The sequence below is a fragment of the Neolamprologus brichardi genome, chromosome 14, assembly GCF_056152115.1.
Source record: "Neolamprologus brichardi isolate AB-2024 chromosome 14, ASM5615211v1, whole genome shotgun sequence".
Taxonomy (NCBI): Eukaryota; Metazoa; Chordata; class Actinopteri; order Cichliformes; family Cichlidae; genus Neolamprologus; species Neolamprologus brichardi.
The window spans coordinates 4,412,196-4,428,666 of NC_142117.1; the positions used below are offsets into that span (position 1 = coordinate 4,412,196).

Sequence of the window (16,471 nt, forward strand, 5' to 3'; positions counted from 1 at the left end):
GAACATGAATCAGTCTGTGTCAGATCCTGAATTTGAAATTTCCACTGAAGTCACGGTAAGAGGCAAGTGGAACCAAGATCTAGGCCATTTGCTTTTTGAAGTTTGCAAAGACTGCTAAATTTTGCCAGTGGTAGTTCACTCTTTGCAACATAGTACGCTGTTCTAAACAGATTTTTCAGGTTTATTTTTAGTATCTTATTTGCAATTGGTGTTTGTTCCGGGAAAGATATTGCAGACTGAGCAATAATGCATTTCTTGCATTTCTCATGGGTTCTAATGGGGGCCATTCTTAAAATGACTGGTCCCAGTAACAAAGGCGCTTGTCGACTCAGAAATCGAGGGAAAACCAACAACACACCCGGCAGAACATTATGTTATTTACACGGGTGCACATAAGTGGTCCGCATGTGCGCATTCGCTGTCAAAATAAAAGACGCGCACCAGATAAGAAGTTGCAGCGCGCGTTTGCGTCCATATAAAAGGCTGTTTTTGTCCTAGAGTGGGATTTTCACGGCACATTCTGCACCACCTCTCTGTGCGTTCATCATTTGTTTGAAGCCAGCTCACCTCCTGCAACCACTTTTCCGAGAATACGCGCTTCTTTTGTGGTTCAGACTCCTGACATTTCTTTGGAGGTGGAGGAACACCAAAGTAATTGCTTAAAGGAGCTTCTTCGACATCTTTAAGAGTTCTAAACAAATGTCTGTCCTCCTCCTGAAAATCTTATGTACGCAAACACGCGTTGCAACTTCTTATCTTGTGCGCGTTTTTTATTTTGACAGCTAATACGCACCTGCGGACCACTTATGTGCACCCCTGGTTATTTAGCTCGTCATATTGCAGCCACAGAAATTCTTTTGTCCATGAAACCATAAAGCTGCTCTTTCTTTTTGCCTTATAGTCTGATTTGTCATAACTTTTCCGTTTTGTGGTAAGCTTTTCTTTGGCTGTCCCTTCTTCACCCTGACCTGTCTTATTTGGCTCAGCAGAACTAAAATATATATCCTGCTGTTTTTACACACGCACTCACATAACGCTCAGCGATTCTCTGCGCGATCAACCTCTCACATGTTTAAGCTGCGGGAGATTTCACTTGTCATGTTTGCATAGTAAGCTAACGATTGATAAGATGATGTCAGACGAATTGGTGCACAAATTATCATCACTCACCAATCAGTACTGTCCCTCTCTATACACAGTTCGCGCGATTGCAAAGTGAAAGCAAAAAACAAGCGCAAATTCAAACGCGATTTCAATATGTCACATATTGACAGTGGCTCACCGATGCCAATGACATAATTACCCAGCTACATTTCCGAAAGAATGCAAAAGCATTGACATAGACTTTTCCTTCCTACGATAGCCCGACGGGCAGGGCAGAGATAGATTTTGGTAGCCCGACTGGAAAAATCGCTAGCCCCGGGACGTCGGGCTAGCGATTTTGCGAGCCCTGAAAGCATTAAAACATGTTAAAAACACAACAGGCTTATTAAATGAAGACTACTTTGGGCCTGGAAGCAGGATTCAGGCCTACAAGCCTGGGAAAATCATTTTCTTTAGTATAACAACAGGATTTGCCTAGAACTAAATCCACCACTGTACAATCAACAGCTGGTCATTGAGGCTGATAACCCATATATGTATTCAGATGTAAACAAGAAGCACTCTGTAAGAATCAGGCTCATTAGCTTAGTAGCACTTTTCTAGTGTTTGAATGCAACAGCATCATTGTTATCATTAGCCCTATCAGTGCTTTCACTGTCAAATCAAATGGCCTAAACAGCTAAACTAAGTCAAGCAATGCCCTCCAATGAAAAGATACTGTCAAAATACTCATGCCTGTTATTATCCCCACGTTTGCCCTGTTATCCTGTGAGTAAGAGACAATGCTGAGGGCAAGCCTTGTTATGTATGCAGAAGTACAATAACTTTAATGAAACATTAACCTTATCCAACAATTTAGACAACATTAACTTAATTATGGTGTATGGTCCATCGCTAATTAGGAATAAATTATGCACCCACTCAGCAATAATAATCATGAAATACTGATGGGGGCCGCAGGCCTGGGCCCACTCCTTTCACTCACTCTGACATCCTTTTCTCCCATTTGGCAAATCTGGCACTTTTAGTTGCTGCAGAAGTAACTCTGGAGTCCATTAAATGTGCTGACATATGGAGTGAAGGGAGACACTGGGGCATCTTCAGCAAAAATTGAAAGAGTCCTTACCTTACCTGCCTTGCACATGCACTGAAGTTATCCACTGAGGACAACAATAGCTCTGTCTGTGCATATTTTATGACAAAGATGAAAATAGTTGACTAGAAACACCAACAACAGCGACTCAAAACTGCATGAAGCACATCTAATTGCCTGCTTAGACAGCCTCATTCCTATGCAGCTGGCTTTGGAGAATACTAATCTCTTCCTGGAAGCACTAAAATGTTAAAATTGTGTATGTGTGTGTTTTGAGTGTATTAGCAAGCAGCAAATCCTTCTATTTCTTTACTAAGCTGATATTACCAATGCTGATACAACAAATATAATGTACGCAAATGGATTTTTCATGTCTTTACTTCATGCTTGCATATTCTTTTAGCTTTGCAACTAAATTGATCAGAATTAGTCCTTTCTTTTCTTTGTAGGAGCATTAAGTTCTGGTGTCAGTAGACAGGCTGACTCTGAATAAAGCAGAAGATCAGTAGATGATCAGTGGGAGATGAGCTGACTATTTGAGATACATCAAAGATCTAGAGGGGTTAGATCCATCTTTTGCCACAAAACACAGCCCCTGCAGGGCTTAAACAAAAATAAAAACCATTCACAGTCACACCTACAGCCAATTTAGCCCTATTAATTTAGCTCATGCATTTCTGCGACAGAATGACTATGAAAGGAAGCTGAAGTACCTTCAGAGAGCCGAAGCAAGCAATGGGAGAGCATACAAACACCACAGAGAAAGCCCTGGGTCGGCTGGTGTACTCAAATCCAAGATCTTGTTGTTGTGAGGCTTCAGTGCTAACATCAAACTGTGCATGGATAATAACTCCTCATTAAAAACGTAGACAGTCACCGGTCACTTTAATATTTATATCTTGCTATTACTAGGTTTTAGCCCCTTTGTTTTAAATCTTTGTGGCACAGTCTTTGCAAAGTCCTTAGAGAGAGAGTTTCGTCCACGGTGACATGATAGCATCACACAACTGCTGCAGATTTTTCTGCTACACATTCATCATGTGAATGTTTCATTCAACCAAATCCCAACCGTGCACTATTGGACTGAGATCTACTGACTGTAAAGACCATTTGAGTTCAGTGAACTTGTGTTCAAGACACCAGTTAGAGTTGATTTGAGCTTTGTCACATGGCAGCTGGGCACACTGCAGTCATAAAGGGATCAACAGCAACGATACCCATGTAGGCTGTGTCATTTAAATTATGGTCATATGCAGAGATGGGCAGTAACGCGTTACTTGTAACGCGTTACTTGTAACGCGTTACTGTAATCCGATTACTTTTTTCAAGTAACGAGTAAAGTAAGGGATTACTATTGCAAAAACGGTAATTAGATTACCGTTACTTTCCCGTAGGAACGCTGCGTTACTGCGTTACTAAAACCGTGATTTTCTTGTGAGAATGTCTCATGACAGTGACGTAAGCGAGTGCGACGTGTGTGACAACAGCTGTGTGCAGATCAACAATGGATCATATATCGAGTGCTGGAGAGAGTATGAGCGTGCAGCGTTTAAAGCGTGGAAGTACTGACCTTACTTTGAGTTTGATTCCATAAAAAGTGACAAAAACATTAGTGTCCGTTGTGCGTGGGAAGAAAACTTCTTTTTACAGCGAAAAAAAACCCCTAAACTTCCAAGCAAGCACCGAGTGCGCTACGACGTAATGGGAAACTCACAGAGAAACTGCGGTATCCTTCCACTGACCGCTGTGGCACACCTGCACCAGGATAACCCTCCGCCTACCCTACTCCTGCTTTACAGGTGAAAATAGAGCAAAAGGACCGCTAGTCTTTGACTTTATTTATTTTCTGCTGTGTTTTACTTGCATCTGAAAGAGTGAAGGTAAACACTATATATATATATATATATATATATATATATATATATATATATATATATATATATATATATATATATATATATATATATTTATTATGTGCTGGAATGTGCAGAAAATAGGTTTAAATGTTAAACTAATTTCTTCCAGTCAGAGAATGGTGCATATAATTAAAATTTTGCTTCATGCATAAAGTTAAAAGATTAAAACTAACAAAACAAGTTTTAAAAAGAGACTTTTCCATTTGATTACATTTTGTATGATGGATTATGTAGAAAAAGTAGAATTGGGCTGAAAGATCTATCGCTTTATCGCCTATTCAGGTTGTAAATCATGTTTTTAAAAAGTAACTAAGTAACTAAGTAACTAAGTAATTAATTACTTTTGAAAATAAGTAATCAGTAAAGTAACGGGATTACTTTTTTGGGGAAGTAATCAGTAATTAATTACTGATTACTTTTTTCAAGTAACTTGACCAACACTGGTCATATGTCACTAAGAGGCCCATGGTGTGCACAACTCAGCAGAAATTGAGACTCATCAGAACAGGCAACATTTTTCCAATCTTGTGTTGAAACAGCACAGAAATAACCCTTCTGTGAGTGTTGAATGACCTGGTGCAGGCAGGTCTGCTTCCCTCATGCTTTTGGACTACGACATTTGGCACTGTAGATTGTAGCATTTTTCTGACACAGCTTGAATTACGTGCAGGTATTAAAGATACGACCATTGGCTCCAGTCATATCTATCAGATAGGAGTTTTTCTCTCCATTTAGGGCAGTATTCATCATCAGTGTTACCCCTTGTGGGGGACCTCAGGGTTCACTTTTGGGGCCCATTCTTCTCTCTTTCTATATGCTTCCTTTTCGGTCCATTTTTAAAAAAACATAACATCTCCTTTCATTGCTTTGCAGTTGACCTCAAGATAGAGTTGCCTATACAAACCAACAGCCATATTTTATTCAGGCACTAGTGAACTATCTTGGAGATGTACAATCATGAGTGGATATAAACTTAACTGAATAAAAGTAAAACACAATTTTCATTTGAGCGACCCAACCTGTTAGATGGATATGACAGCGCCACTGGTCTTTTTACCCACTTACTGTCATATGATTGCAAGGAACCTTGACTGAACCGTGACTTTTGGCAGTTCTTTATAATGTGATAAATAGATTAGCTCTGTTAAGTTTCCTTTATTACCTCTTGTCTAGAGCATTATAACTCTTTATATGTTAGCTCTGATTAGAGCTTCAGAATGCAGCAGCTCACCTTTTGATGGTAAAGAAACAGTGTGATCACACTAAACCTACACTGACCTCCTTACACTGGGTTCCAATCCATTTCAGGATCCACTTTAAATATGTATTAATTGATTATAAGAGTCTCAATGGTTTGGTACCACCTTACTTAACAGACCTTTTGAAAACCTATACTCCTACAGTACCAGAGCCCACAGTCCACAAACCACTGGGTTTGAGTGGCACTGGGTGTGGACTTTTGCTGCTGAAGCTCATCTACTCCAACTTTCAGTGTGTTGTGCATTTAGAGATGCTTTTCTGCATAGGAGTGGATATTTAAGTTACTGATCCTATCAGCTTGAAGCAGTCTGTCCATTCTGCTCTGGTATCAACAAGGCACATTTACTCACTGGATAGTTTCTATTTTTTGGACCATACTCTTGGACCTAAACTCTAGAGTTGGTTGTGGTAGAAAATTTCACTAGAATAGCCATTTTACTCAGACCAGCCCATCTGGCACAACCACCATGTCTATAATTTATATTAAATACTTTTAAAAAATGAATTCTAAAAGTGCCCCAGGAATCTTTATGCTTTTATTGAATTGTTTGGCCCTAATGATGAGCAGCTGTTTGGAGTATTTTTTAGAACCATGTAGCCTTTACCTTTTTATATTTTTTTCTGCTGGAGTGTACTTCCTGTTGCAATGGACTTTTTCCTTCCCACTGTTGCCAAGTGCTTGCTCATAGGGTGTTGGGTGATTGTGGGGGTATCTTACATTATCTTTAACTTATAAATGTAAATCCCCTGAGGTGAAAGTTGTTGTGAATTGGCAGTATATAAATGAAACAGAATTTAGCTGAATTGAATTCATCTGGCCTCTAAGGTGTGAGCAAAGAAGCTGCAGGTTATGGCTGTGAGGGAAGAGTAACAGAAGTCTCATACTAAACCAAATATTAAGTGAATATACAAATCCCTAAAGCCACATGTACAGCCAAGAATCTTTTTGTTTTGAACTTTCTACCTTCAGTGTTTTCATTGTCCAAGAACCTTCTAACTGATCAAATGTTTATTGCAAATGTGATCAAATCCATTGACTCCTGCAATTCAACAAAACTATTAAAGTATGCATGAAGAGTCTGTTTTTGACACAGATCTGCTGCTAGCCTGGACCTGTCCTGAGTAGGGATGGGTATTGTTTAGGTTTTATCCGATACCGGTGCCAAACCGGTACTTTTGAAACGGTGCCGGTGCTTAAACGGTGCTCAAACCGGTGCTTAAAGAATGGAGAACACAAAATTGGTCCAAAAACCTCTCATGTTCAGCTGTTTGTTTGTAAAAAGATAACAATGTTAGCCTTTTCTGCAGCTATAGGGCATATATGGTATCACTCTTGGCTGGAAGCAGTGCTTAATCAATGGAAAAAACACAAACTTTGTCCAAAAACCTCTCATGTTTAGCTGTTTTCCACTTTTTCTTTGGTCATTTTAGCCTTTTTGGCCAGGGTGAAGGGAGTATCTGCCATCAAACAAGAAGACAGCCGCATGTAACTACAACGGTGTTTGCTCTGGGTCCGATAACAGGCACCACACCCGCAGTAGATGTGCTCGGTGTGAGGTCTCGCAGCAAGCTATCAAATACGGCGCATTTCTCGGCTTTTAACAAAGTGCTATACGTCGCCAGGTGTTTCATCAGATTTGAGGTGTTACCTCCTTTGTATCACAGTATCAGCTTAAAGCACTTGTTGCAGCTGCTGAGTTTGCATCTTTTGCTGTGAAGTACAGCCAGACTTTTGACCGCTTCGCCTTGGGCATTTTTAATCTGTAGCTCTGCTCTAAAAGAACGTACGTACCTGGACCCGCCTACTATCCTCGGAAACGTAAAATGATTGGCTAGAATCTAAAGTGTATCACAGCTCAGGAAAAAAAAAGCACCGAAATGTGCGCTGCTTTTCGGTCTGGTTACTACCGTTTATGTCAGAACCTTAGTCCTGAGGTATATTTACTCTTTCACCATTTTTGTTATAAAGCTGCAAAGCATAAGTCTGAAAGTTTCTTTCATCTGTGAAACATTTTTTGTTTGCAGTTCATTGCAACCATGTTACAGGAATTTTGGCCACTGGAGTTTCAACATCCCAACACTGCCTTCTGGAGCTTCTAGCAGTGTTGTATGCCACTCTGTGTTGGGTGGTGGGCATTTATTCTTTGTTTTAACTGTATTATTGATAAAAGGATTTGCTTAAATATTGTTCTTTTTTTCTATTTTGCTTCTCGGCTTTAGGCAGTTGTTTGCCAAAGTGGAAGCAGGTGAGTCCAAATCAGTCAAGGTAAAACTATGATAGAAAAACAGGACAAGACCAAGTTGTTTCTTCTTTAACAATTAGAAATCCAGGTGTCCCGAGAGTCATGTTGGGTTGCCAGGCAATGAATTATTTTATTTGGAATGATTATCTTCCAGGATAAATAAATAGAAGTGACTGCAAGTACATGCACATGTGAACATTTTTTGTTTATGTTCCTCTGTTGTATCTTTTCATTTCCAATCCTTCCTCACTGTTTGGAAAAGATTTCTGGATTACTTTGTGTGGCTAAAAATGGGTATTTCTGGAGATTAATTTGCATCAACGAACATTACAGAATTGTTTTTAATTGGACTGAGAATAAAGCACTTGCAGTCGAGTGTGGAAGAAAGTGAGTTATGGTCTGAGGTTAACAGATTTAAGATTAAGATTTTCAAAATGACATTTTAAAAATGTCGCTGCCTTCTTCTCTTGTTTATGATAATGGGATAATGTCTCTCAGTTTCATCAACCGTATCCTCTCTCTCTCTCTGCATTTCCAATATTCTTCTGTCTTTTATTACACAGGACAATGTCTGCAATATCACAGCTTGTCCAGGCTCAGGTGAACATGGGAGGCATGGGTGTTTGTGCTGACGATGTGAGTGCAAAATTAAAAAATAAATAAATGTATGGTAGAAAAAGACAATAAGAGAGATCTGCATCGTTTTGAGATTTCACACGCTCCTGCTAACTTTGTTTTATTTATTGTTCGCAGTCCAATAATCTCCCAGGAAATGTTTATATCTATGACTCATTTTATGCCTCTTGTTTTCCAATGCTACTTTTATAACACTGCTGTATTCTGTACTCTATTATTGATAACTTTTGTCCAACGAGGTGAAAATGTCTCAAGGTCCTCTAGAGTTTTCCAAAGGTCATTCGTGATGTTGTCAATGATTAAACCTGTGGAGGCATTCAGTGACTCACTATGAATTCTTGTGAATACTAGAATAGTGAGAGATAAACATTTAGAGAGAAAAGATATCCACAGCAGGGAACTGAGCACACAGTGCTGCAATGGCTTGAACACATAATGCCTCATTGTCAGACCTCATTTTTACTGAAGGATAAATCTGGCATATGCACTACCGGTAAAGTTTGGACTCGCTTTCTCATTTAATAATTTTTCATTATTTTCATAAACACATAAGGAATTATGTAGTAAACAAAAAAGTGTGCAATAACTCAAAACATGTTTTATATTTTAAATTCTTCCAAATAGCCACCCTCTGCTTTCATTACTGCTTTGCACACTCTTGGCTTTTGACTACCACATGAAGCTCCATGAGCTTCTTGGTCAAATAGCCCTTACACAGCATGGGGGTGTGTTTGGGGTCATTGTCTTGTTGAAAGATAAATGATGGTCTAAGTAAACGCAAACCAGATGTGATGGCATGCCGCTGCAGGATGCTACAGTAGCCATGCTGGTTTAGTGTGTCTTCAATTTTGAATAAATCCCCAACAGTGTCACCAGCAGCTGGTAGAGATGTGTCAGTTATTGGAACATTTATTTTGGCTCTGATTCAAGGTGTTGCTAACTTGCGATTTCTGAGGCTGGGGACTCGGATGAATTTATCCTCAGCAGCAGAGGTGACTCTTGGTCTTCCTTTCCTGGGGTGGTCCTCATGTGAGCCGTTTCGTTGTAGCACTTGATGGTTTTGGCGCTATACTTGGGGACACATTCAACGTTTTAGCAATTTTCCGGACTGACTGACCTTCAGTTCAGGTAAAAATGGACTGCCATTACTCTTTACTTAGCTGATTGGTTCTTACCGTAAAATGAATTCTAACAGTTCTCAAATAAGGCTGTCAGCTGTCCCAACACCATTAAGAAGGCAAGAAATTCCACAAATGAACTCTGAAAAGCCACACCTGTGAAGTGAAACCATTTCAGGTGACTACATCATGAACATCACTGAGAGAAGGCCAGGGGTTTGCAGCGCTGTCAACAAATCAAAGGGTGGCTACTTTTTAGGAATATAAAACATAGAAAATATTTAGAGTTATTTATCCATTTTTTTCTTTGCTACATAATTGCGTATATCTTCCTCCATATGTTTGATGTCTTCAGTATGTGTCTACAATGTAGAAAGTAGTAAAAAATAAAGAAAAAACTATCAAATTAGAAGGTGTGCCCAAACCTTTGACTGGTAGTGTGAATATATAACTCAATCCCCCACATATGGAATGCCTAGATCAGGGGTCCCCAATCCCAGTCCATGAGGGCCAGTGTCCCTGCAGGTTTTAGATCTCACCCTGGGTCAACACACCTGAACCACATGATTAGTTCATTACCAGGCCTCTGGAGAACTTCAAGACATGTTGAGAAGGTCATTTATCCATTTAAATCAGCTGTGGTGGATCAAGGACACATCTAAACTCAATAGAAATGTGTTGAACAACACTAGAGGCAGGACTTTGCCAGTAGCACAAGTCACCATCAAGTCTGCCAAGTGGTCTGTCCCCACTGCTAGTCAGAAGTCAGAAATGAGGGGATTGCACTACCAGAAGGCAACATTGCAGACATCAAGGACAGCTACATGTACCAATCCCACAGCCAGATGGAAACCACGAAGAGGTCACTAGGAAAGCCACAACCACCAAATACCTGCTAAGTGTCAGGCAAGTGCTGAGGAATCAGCTGAATAGAAAGAACAAGATCTGGGCAATCTTCACCTACGGCCTTCCACTGAACAGGTACCCTGCTGGGATTATAAACTGGCCAACGGAGGAGACAGAAGCCACTGACATCAAGGCAAGAAAGCTCCTTACCATGCATGGAGGGGTTCACCCCAAATCTAGCACCCTGAGACTGGACACTAAGTGAAAGGAAAGGAGGCAGAGGAGTGTTGAGTGTCAAAACCACTGCCCAGGATAAGACAACAAACATCAATCATCATCAATCACATTAGGAAGATGGCTAAAACTGACTGTGTTATTACTGAATACCTCAGGCAGCAGGAACCCAAGAAAGAGGAGCAAGGAGAAAAACCATCATTGACGGAGATAGAGGAAGTGGCTGACATCCAAAACCAGTGGCTGGACAAAGCTGGACTGAAGGACAGCACAGAGGCACTAATCATGGCAGCACAGGAACAAGCTCTGAGCACAAGATCCATAGAAGTTGGGGTCTACCACACCAGGCAAGACCCCAGGTGCAGGCTGTGTAAAGATGCCCCTGAGACAATCCAGCACATAACATCAGGGTGCAAGATGCTAGCAGGCAGGGCATACATGCAACGCCATAACCAAGTAGCTGGCATAGTGTACAGGATCTGTGTCGAGTATAACCTGGAAGTCACAAGGTCAAAACGGGACATGGCCCTCAAGGTGGTCAAGAATGACCGAGCTAAGATCCTGTGATACTTCCAGATACAGCCAGACAAACTGGTGATGGGTATAGTAGTGGAGGACAAGCAGAGGAAAACGGCTGTAGTGATAGATGTAGCTATACCGAATGACGGCGGTATCGGGAAGAAGGAACATGAGAAGCTGGAGAAGTGCCAATGGCTGAGAGAAGAACCTGAGAAGCATTCGGAGCACTCAGTGCAGTGACCTCCAAGCTAGGCGAGTGGCTCCAGGAGATCCCAGGAACAACATACGAGATCTCTGTCCAGAAGAGCGCAGTCCTAGAAACAGCAAAGATACTGGGCAGGACCCTCAAGTTCCCAGGCCTCTATATCCTCCTTTACATTTTTAGTGAAGTGCATTTTCGCTCCTACAAAACATCTTACAAAGTTGTCCATATAATGAGACACAGTACTTGGAGAGGGCTTAGCCTTTTGGGTTCCAAGAGCATTTTAGTGTGGTGAACCAATATTCAGTCATTTGTCTGAAAAGAAGCAATGATGGGAAAACAAGAAAATAAATGAAAAAAACATGTCGATATGTTGTTTACAAATACAATTACCGTAGGTCACAAGTAAATGAGATCTCAGAGAAAATGTATTTCAGCTGATGCAGGTGTGATTGGTAAAAGATTTTTTTCAATGCGAGTAACCACAAGCATATTAAAGTCAAATTGAAATAAAATTCAAGTTTTACAAAAAAAAAAATCATCAATGTTTTGTTAACTCCTTTTGTCAATTCCTTTTTATGACAAAGGTTTTATACTTTTTGTAAATGGCCTCGCTAGAAGTCTGACTAGCTATCCAAACAGCTAAACATGAACCCAGGAACTCCAGACAATAGATAAGATCTTATGAAGTTTACTGGTTCTTTGATTTTGTGAAACTGTAACAATAAAGCATATGTGGAAATCTACATTACTCATCTGTACTGTTAACAACAACATGTGCCTTAAACCAATTACCTAACAATGCATTTGAGGAGCTAGCATGACGATTAGCACCGCTAATTAGCATATGAACTGGCGATCTCATTTACATATGAATAGCACATTGAAAACTTGTTAACTGTGGTCCATCACACATAAAGACAACACTTGAAGTGTCTCGTTGCTTTTTACCATTAAATACTTACAGACAATGCTTTAACAAACACCCAAAAGAAGGACATGAATGTGGCACAGCCATCTTGAAACAGCATAGCAAGAAAACATCCACTTCCTGTTTAACTCTTCTTCTACTGTCACAAAATATCGACTTAAAGGGGCCACAGGGTGGCACATTTTACTAACATTTAAAACATGAAATTAACTAAGCAGTAACATAACACTTTTATACTAATTGTGCGTTCATGCATGTTTTTGTGATACTGACTGACAAATCAGATCTTCTTCTTCCCTTTCACTCTCCGTCCCTTCCCCCCGTCTTGCCACCATGGGGAGCCGGGCTTTCAGCTGCTCTGCTCCACGACTACACGACCTCCTGATTTAAGAAACATCTCTTCCTTCTCTCTCTTTAAGTCCAAACTCAAAACACACTTGTACAAAATAGCTTATCCCACATAACCTCTCCACTCTCCTATTTTATTTGTTTATGTCTTATGCTTTTATGATTCTGTAAACTTCTTGCTTTTATGTTGCTTTTAAGTGTACAGCGACCTTGAGTGTTTTGAAAGGCGCTTTCAAATAAAATGTATTATTATTATTAAATCAGATCTTATTAAAAAACATCACTGTTAGGCCAGCATTGTTAGCAGCTACCATTTCTGTGGCTACTTGCATTAACATGTATTATGCTTTGAATGTTGAGGTTACATGAAAACATTTATTTGAACTTCCCAAGTCTGACTTTAGCTTTTGTAGAAGAAACCATTAACAAAGGCAATCTGATACTAAATCTCTTTGCTTTCAATGAACAGGAGCAGCTGATCACTCTAATAACATTGAAACTGAACAACACTGAAAAAACAACAACATCTAATTGGAATTTAAGAAGCTTGGAAAGAAAAGTGACTGGACTTCTTCTCTCATCCGAGAAGCTTCTTCACTTCTAAGACCAAATAGTGGGGAGTTCAGGGTTTTTTGCACTAGTGGGAGTTCTCCCTTAAGAGGGCTGTTGACCCACTATAGATCATTTGCCTCATCGCATGAGCCAAGGCGTAAAAAAGGGTGTGAGTCATTAGCAGCAGAGGTTTCGGGTGTGCGTGGGTGTTAAGACGTCTGGAAAGGGATCTCAAAACTTGGTGTCGTAAGCCACCACCTCTGTTCAAAGACGGTCGTTCACATACATTCACATGGACATAGATGCTTCTTTCACTCCTCTTTCAAACCATCTGTCTTCTCTGTCCAAAATGTGAACACTGGCATCCTCGACAGAGTGACCTTTGTCCTTTAGATGCGGATGTACAGCTGAGTCTTGTCCTGTGGAGGTGGCTCTTCCATGTTGTGCCATGTGTTTATGAAGTGGCTGTTTGCCACTTTGCTTTCCAAGCTCCTTAAATTACTATGACCTGGATGACTGAAAACCTACACAGACATCTAATGGCAACCAATACTCATCTTAGCTAGCTAGGAAAACTTCCTTTTTACAAAGTCCAACTGCAATGTAAAACAATTTGTCCTTCTATTCTCTATTATTGTTTATGTCCTATTACTTGTTATTAAAAAATAAAACAATTTTTACCCCTTGCCTTGCATCTGTAAATGACCACGTGACAGAGCAGTATCATATTATCATATTGCATCAAGTGTGTCTGGATGTTATCTGGTAAAACTCAATAATATTGAAGTCTGTTTTATTCCTGTGAACACTGTGAGTGTGTAACACGGATGCATTGAGAAAAATTGGATAATGAAGTGAAAGTCAATAATTTATGTGATCACTTGAGTGAAGATTTTTTGCATTATGAATTACTAAAGCTCCAGGAACAGAGCTCGGCTGTGCAGCAATTTGGCAATTATATGTAAATTGCTACAGAATGAGAAAAAAAAATAAAAACAACTATTGACCACTGAAAAATATTAGCAGCAAGTAGTGAGTAGTGGCACTTTCTCTGCTGATAAATGTACTCAAAATGTCTAGTCCGCTTACTCCACCACATTTAGGACTTGATTTCACTGCACTGACAGATTCTGAAGATAGAAACTATTTGTGTTTATGCTTGTTTCCCTAAAACCTTCCCTAAAGCCTTGGTTTAAGGTTTTTATGATTTTTTAAAGCCTTTGAACTGCGTTAACTAAACTAGACACATAACTGCCATGCAGGACCTATCTTGTATAAAAAGCACAGATTACACCAAAGTTCATGGTAATACTTTGTGTTCTGCTTCTTCTTTTCACAGAAATGTCCACACTAGGGCTGCCACGATTAGTTGACTAGTCACGATTACGTCGACTATCAAAATCGTCGACGACTGATTTAATAGTCGACGCGTCGTTTGTAGCTTTGTAAAATCCCAAAAGACGCAGGAATAAGTAGTAGGATTTAAGAGTGTAATAACGGACTGAAACAGAAGATGGCAGCACTGCATGTACAAGGATGCCAGCTGCCGTTAAACCCCGAAGAAGAAGAAGCTGTGTCCCAGAATTCATAGCGCAGCCCAGCTCAGTTTCCAACAATGGCGGCAGCTAGTTAGTTTTAATATTACTCTTATTATTCTTTCTGGGTCACAAAATAAACATTTAACATATTTTCAGGCGAGAATGTAGCTGTGTAAACCTCAAATATCTGCTCAGTTTATCAAGACACCACATATTTTCAAAAGCGCTCCGACGTTTTCGGAGACGTCTGTTACCCACTAGCTTGATAGCTAGCCGGGGGCTAGGCTCACTAGAGCCGTGAGAACACCGGACTCCCGGCAAATCGTTTTCAAACCCACCGCCTGAGGTTAAACATGATATATAAGTCATTTAAATAACTTAAAAATGTTATTGTTTGGCTTTTTTTAGTATTTTATTTGTTCCTGAGTAAATCGGTTTGGCTGAGATTAAAGTTATAGTTTTTACACAGCTGAATAAACGTCAAGCAGACAGCTGATTATCAGAAGTGTGAGATGCTCGAGAATTTACTCCGGTGTCCTGTTATATTTTAGATAGCAAGGAGTTGATTAAACTTCACCGAAACAATCTGCAGATTTCATTAAAATTTAATAAACTATCATCTTGTCTTTATTTTTAGTTAGCACATACCTTAAACACTTAAAGCTGTAAGCTAATGATAGTTATATAAGAGCAGATGCTGCTGGTGCAATAAGCTGTACGTTTTACGTCCAATGGATGATGATCTGATTAGTCAACTAATCACAGAAATAATCTGTGACTAGTGACTATCAAAATAATTGTTTGTGGCAGCCCTAGTCCACACAGTATGTTATTAGTATAAGCAACAATTAAAAACTGTACATTCATTCTGTAGCTTATGTTATCGTACACAAAAAGGGGAGAGAGGAGAAGAATTAAAGTTTCAGGTTGGCTTTACTGTCTGGAGGGCCATGTCAAGTATGTCAAGTCATGTGAAAACCTTTTCTTTCAAATGTAACTGCCTTCATAAAGTCCCCAGGCTGCCACCTGACAGGATCAGTGTACACATGTAACGATACAACAATGTCTGCTAATGATCTGATGCTGCTAATAGTCCTGGAGAGGACTCATGGATTGGTGGTGTTGATGTTATCTGCTGTCTGTGCCAAATCCATGGCGGAGATTGACTCACCGCGGGTGTTGCTGGAGAGACGTTTGCGTTGGCTGGTGGAGGTATTGTGGGGAAGCAGGGTGTTCTGCTGGTGGTTGCTATCGATGGGACTCGTGGCAATGATGTTGTCCTTGTATTTGTTCATTAGCGCCAACTTGGTGTTGTCACTCACTGCAGATAAGAAGAAGGATTTTTTAAATGTAAGCTTACCAACCTTAAAGCTTCCTAAAGTCACGTGTTTTATATTTGACACATGAGTTTGAGGTGGAAGGTTCAATAAAGACTCTTTTTTTTGTTGTTTAATTTAATCTTTGGGCAAAGAGTTAAAATGAGAAAGCACCCACTTGGAAAAACATTTGTTTCTTTGCTTTGGCTTGACGTGGCAAGCATAACGTGTTACCAATACTAAGAAAGAAAATCCAGGATGTTGTTTACTGTACCAGAAGTCAAACAGGCAAAATTAAAGACAGACAAAAGCTGGCATGAAATGAAAACTTATTAAGGCATTAGACAGAGCCCATTTAAGCCTCACAGGGAAAAATCATCTATTTCTGTAAATATTAAGAGCTGAAGTCCCATGGAAACAATAAAAATCATATATTACTGCAGATATGTGACTGTCATGGTATTTAGTCACACTGTTTGTCATGGTAGCTGTAATTTTCTGCCAATGTCAGTATGTCCTCCACTTTGTTCCAGTTTAAAAAAAACAAAAATCACACATCTGTGTCATGGATTCGGATTAAATTTAATTCAGGATCTCTGTGGAGGATGTTTTCAG

At 39.8% G+C, this 16,471-nt stretch overlaps 1 protein-coding gene and 1 pseudogene across 6 annotated transcripts in view; one reads left to right on the forward strand and one right to left on the reverse strand.

Annotated features, from left to right (window-relative positions):
• The window catches only part of astn1 (astrotactin 1), a 559,446-nt gene that overhangs the window by 379,769 nt on the left and 163,206 nt on the right, over positions 1–16,471 (reverse strand). For all 6 annotated transcript variants that reach the window (XM_087850671.1, XM_087850667.1, XM_087850670.1 and 3 more), the window contains exon 5: positions 15,712–15,861. In XM_087850671.1, the coding sequence (XP_087706797.1) occupies positions 15,712–15,861 (150 nt within the window). The remainder of the gene's footprint in view (positions 1–15,711; positions 15,862–16,471) is intronic.
• On the forward strand, positions 8,184–11,017 carry LOC148098749 (uncharacterized; annotated as a pseudogene).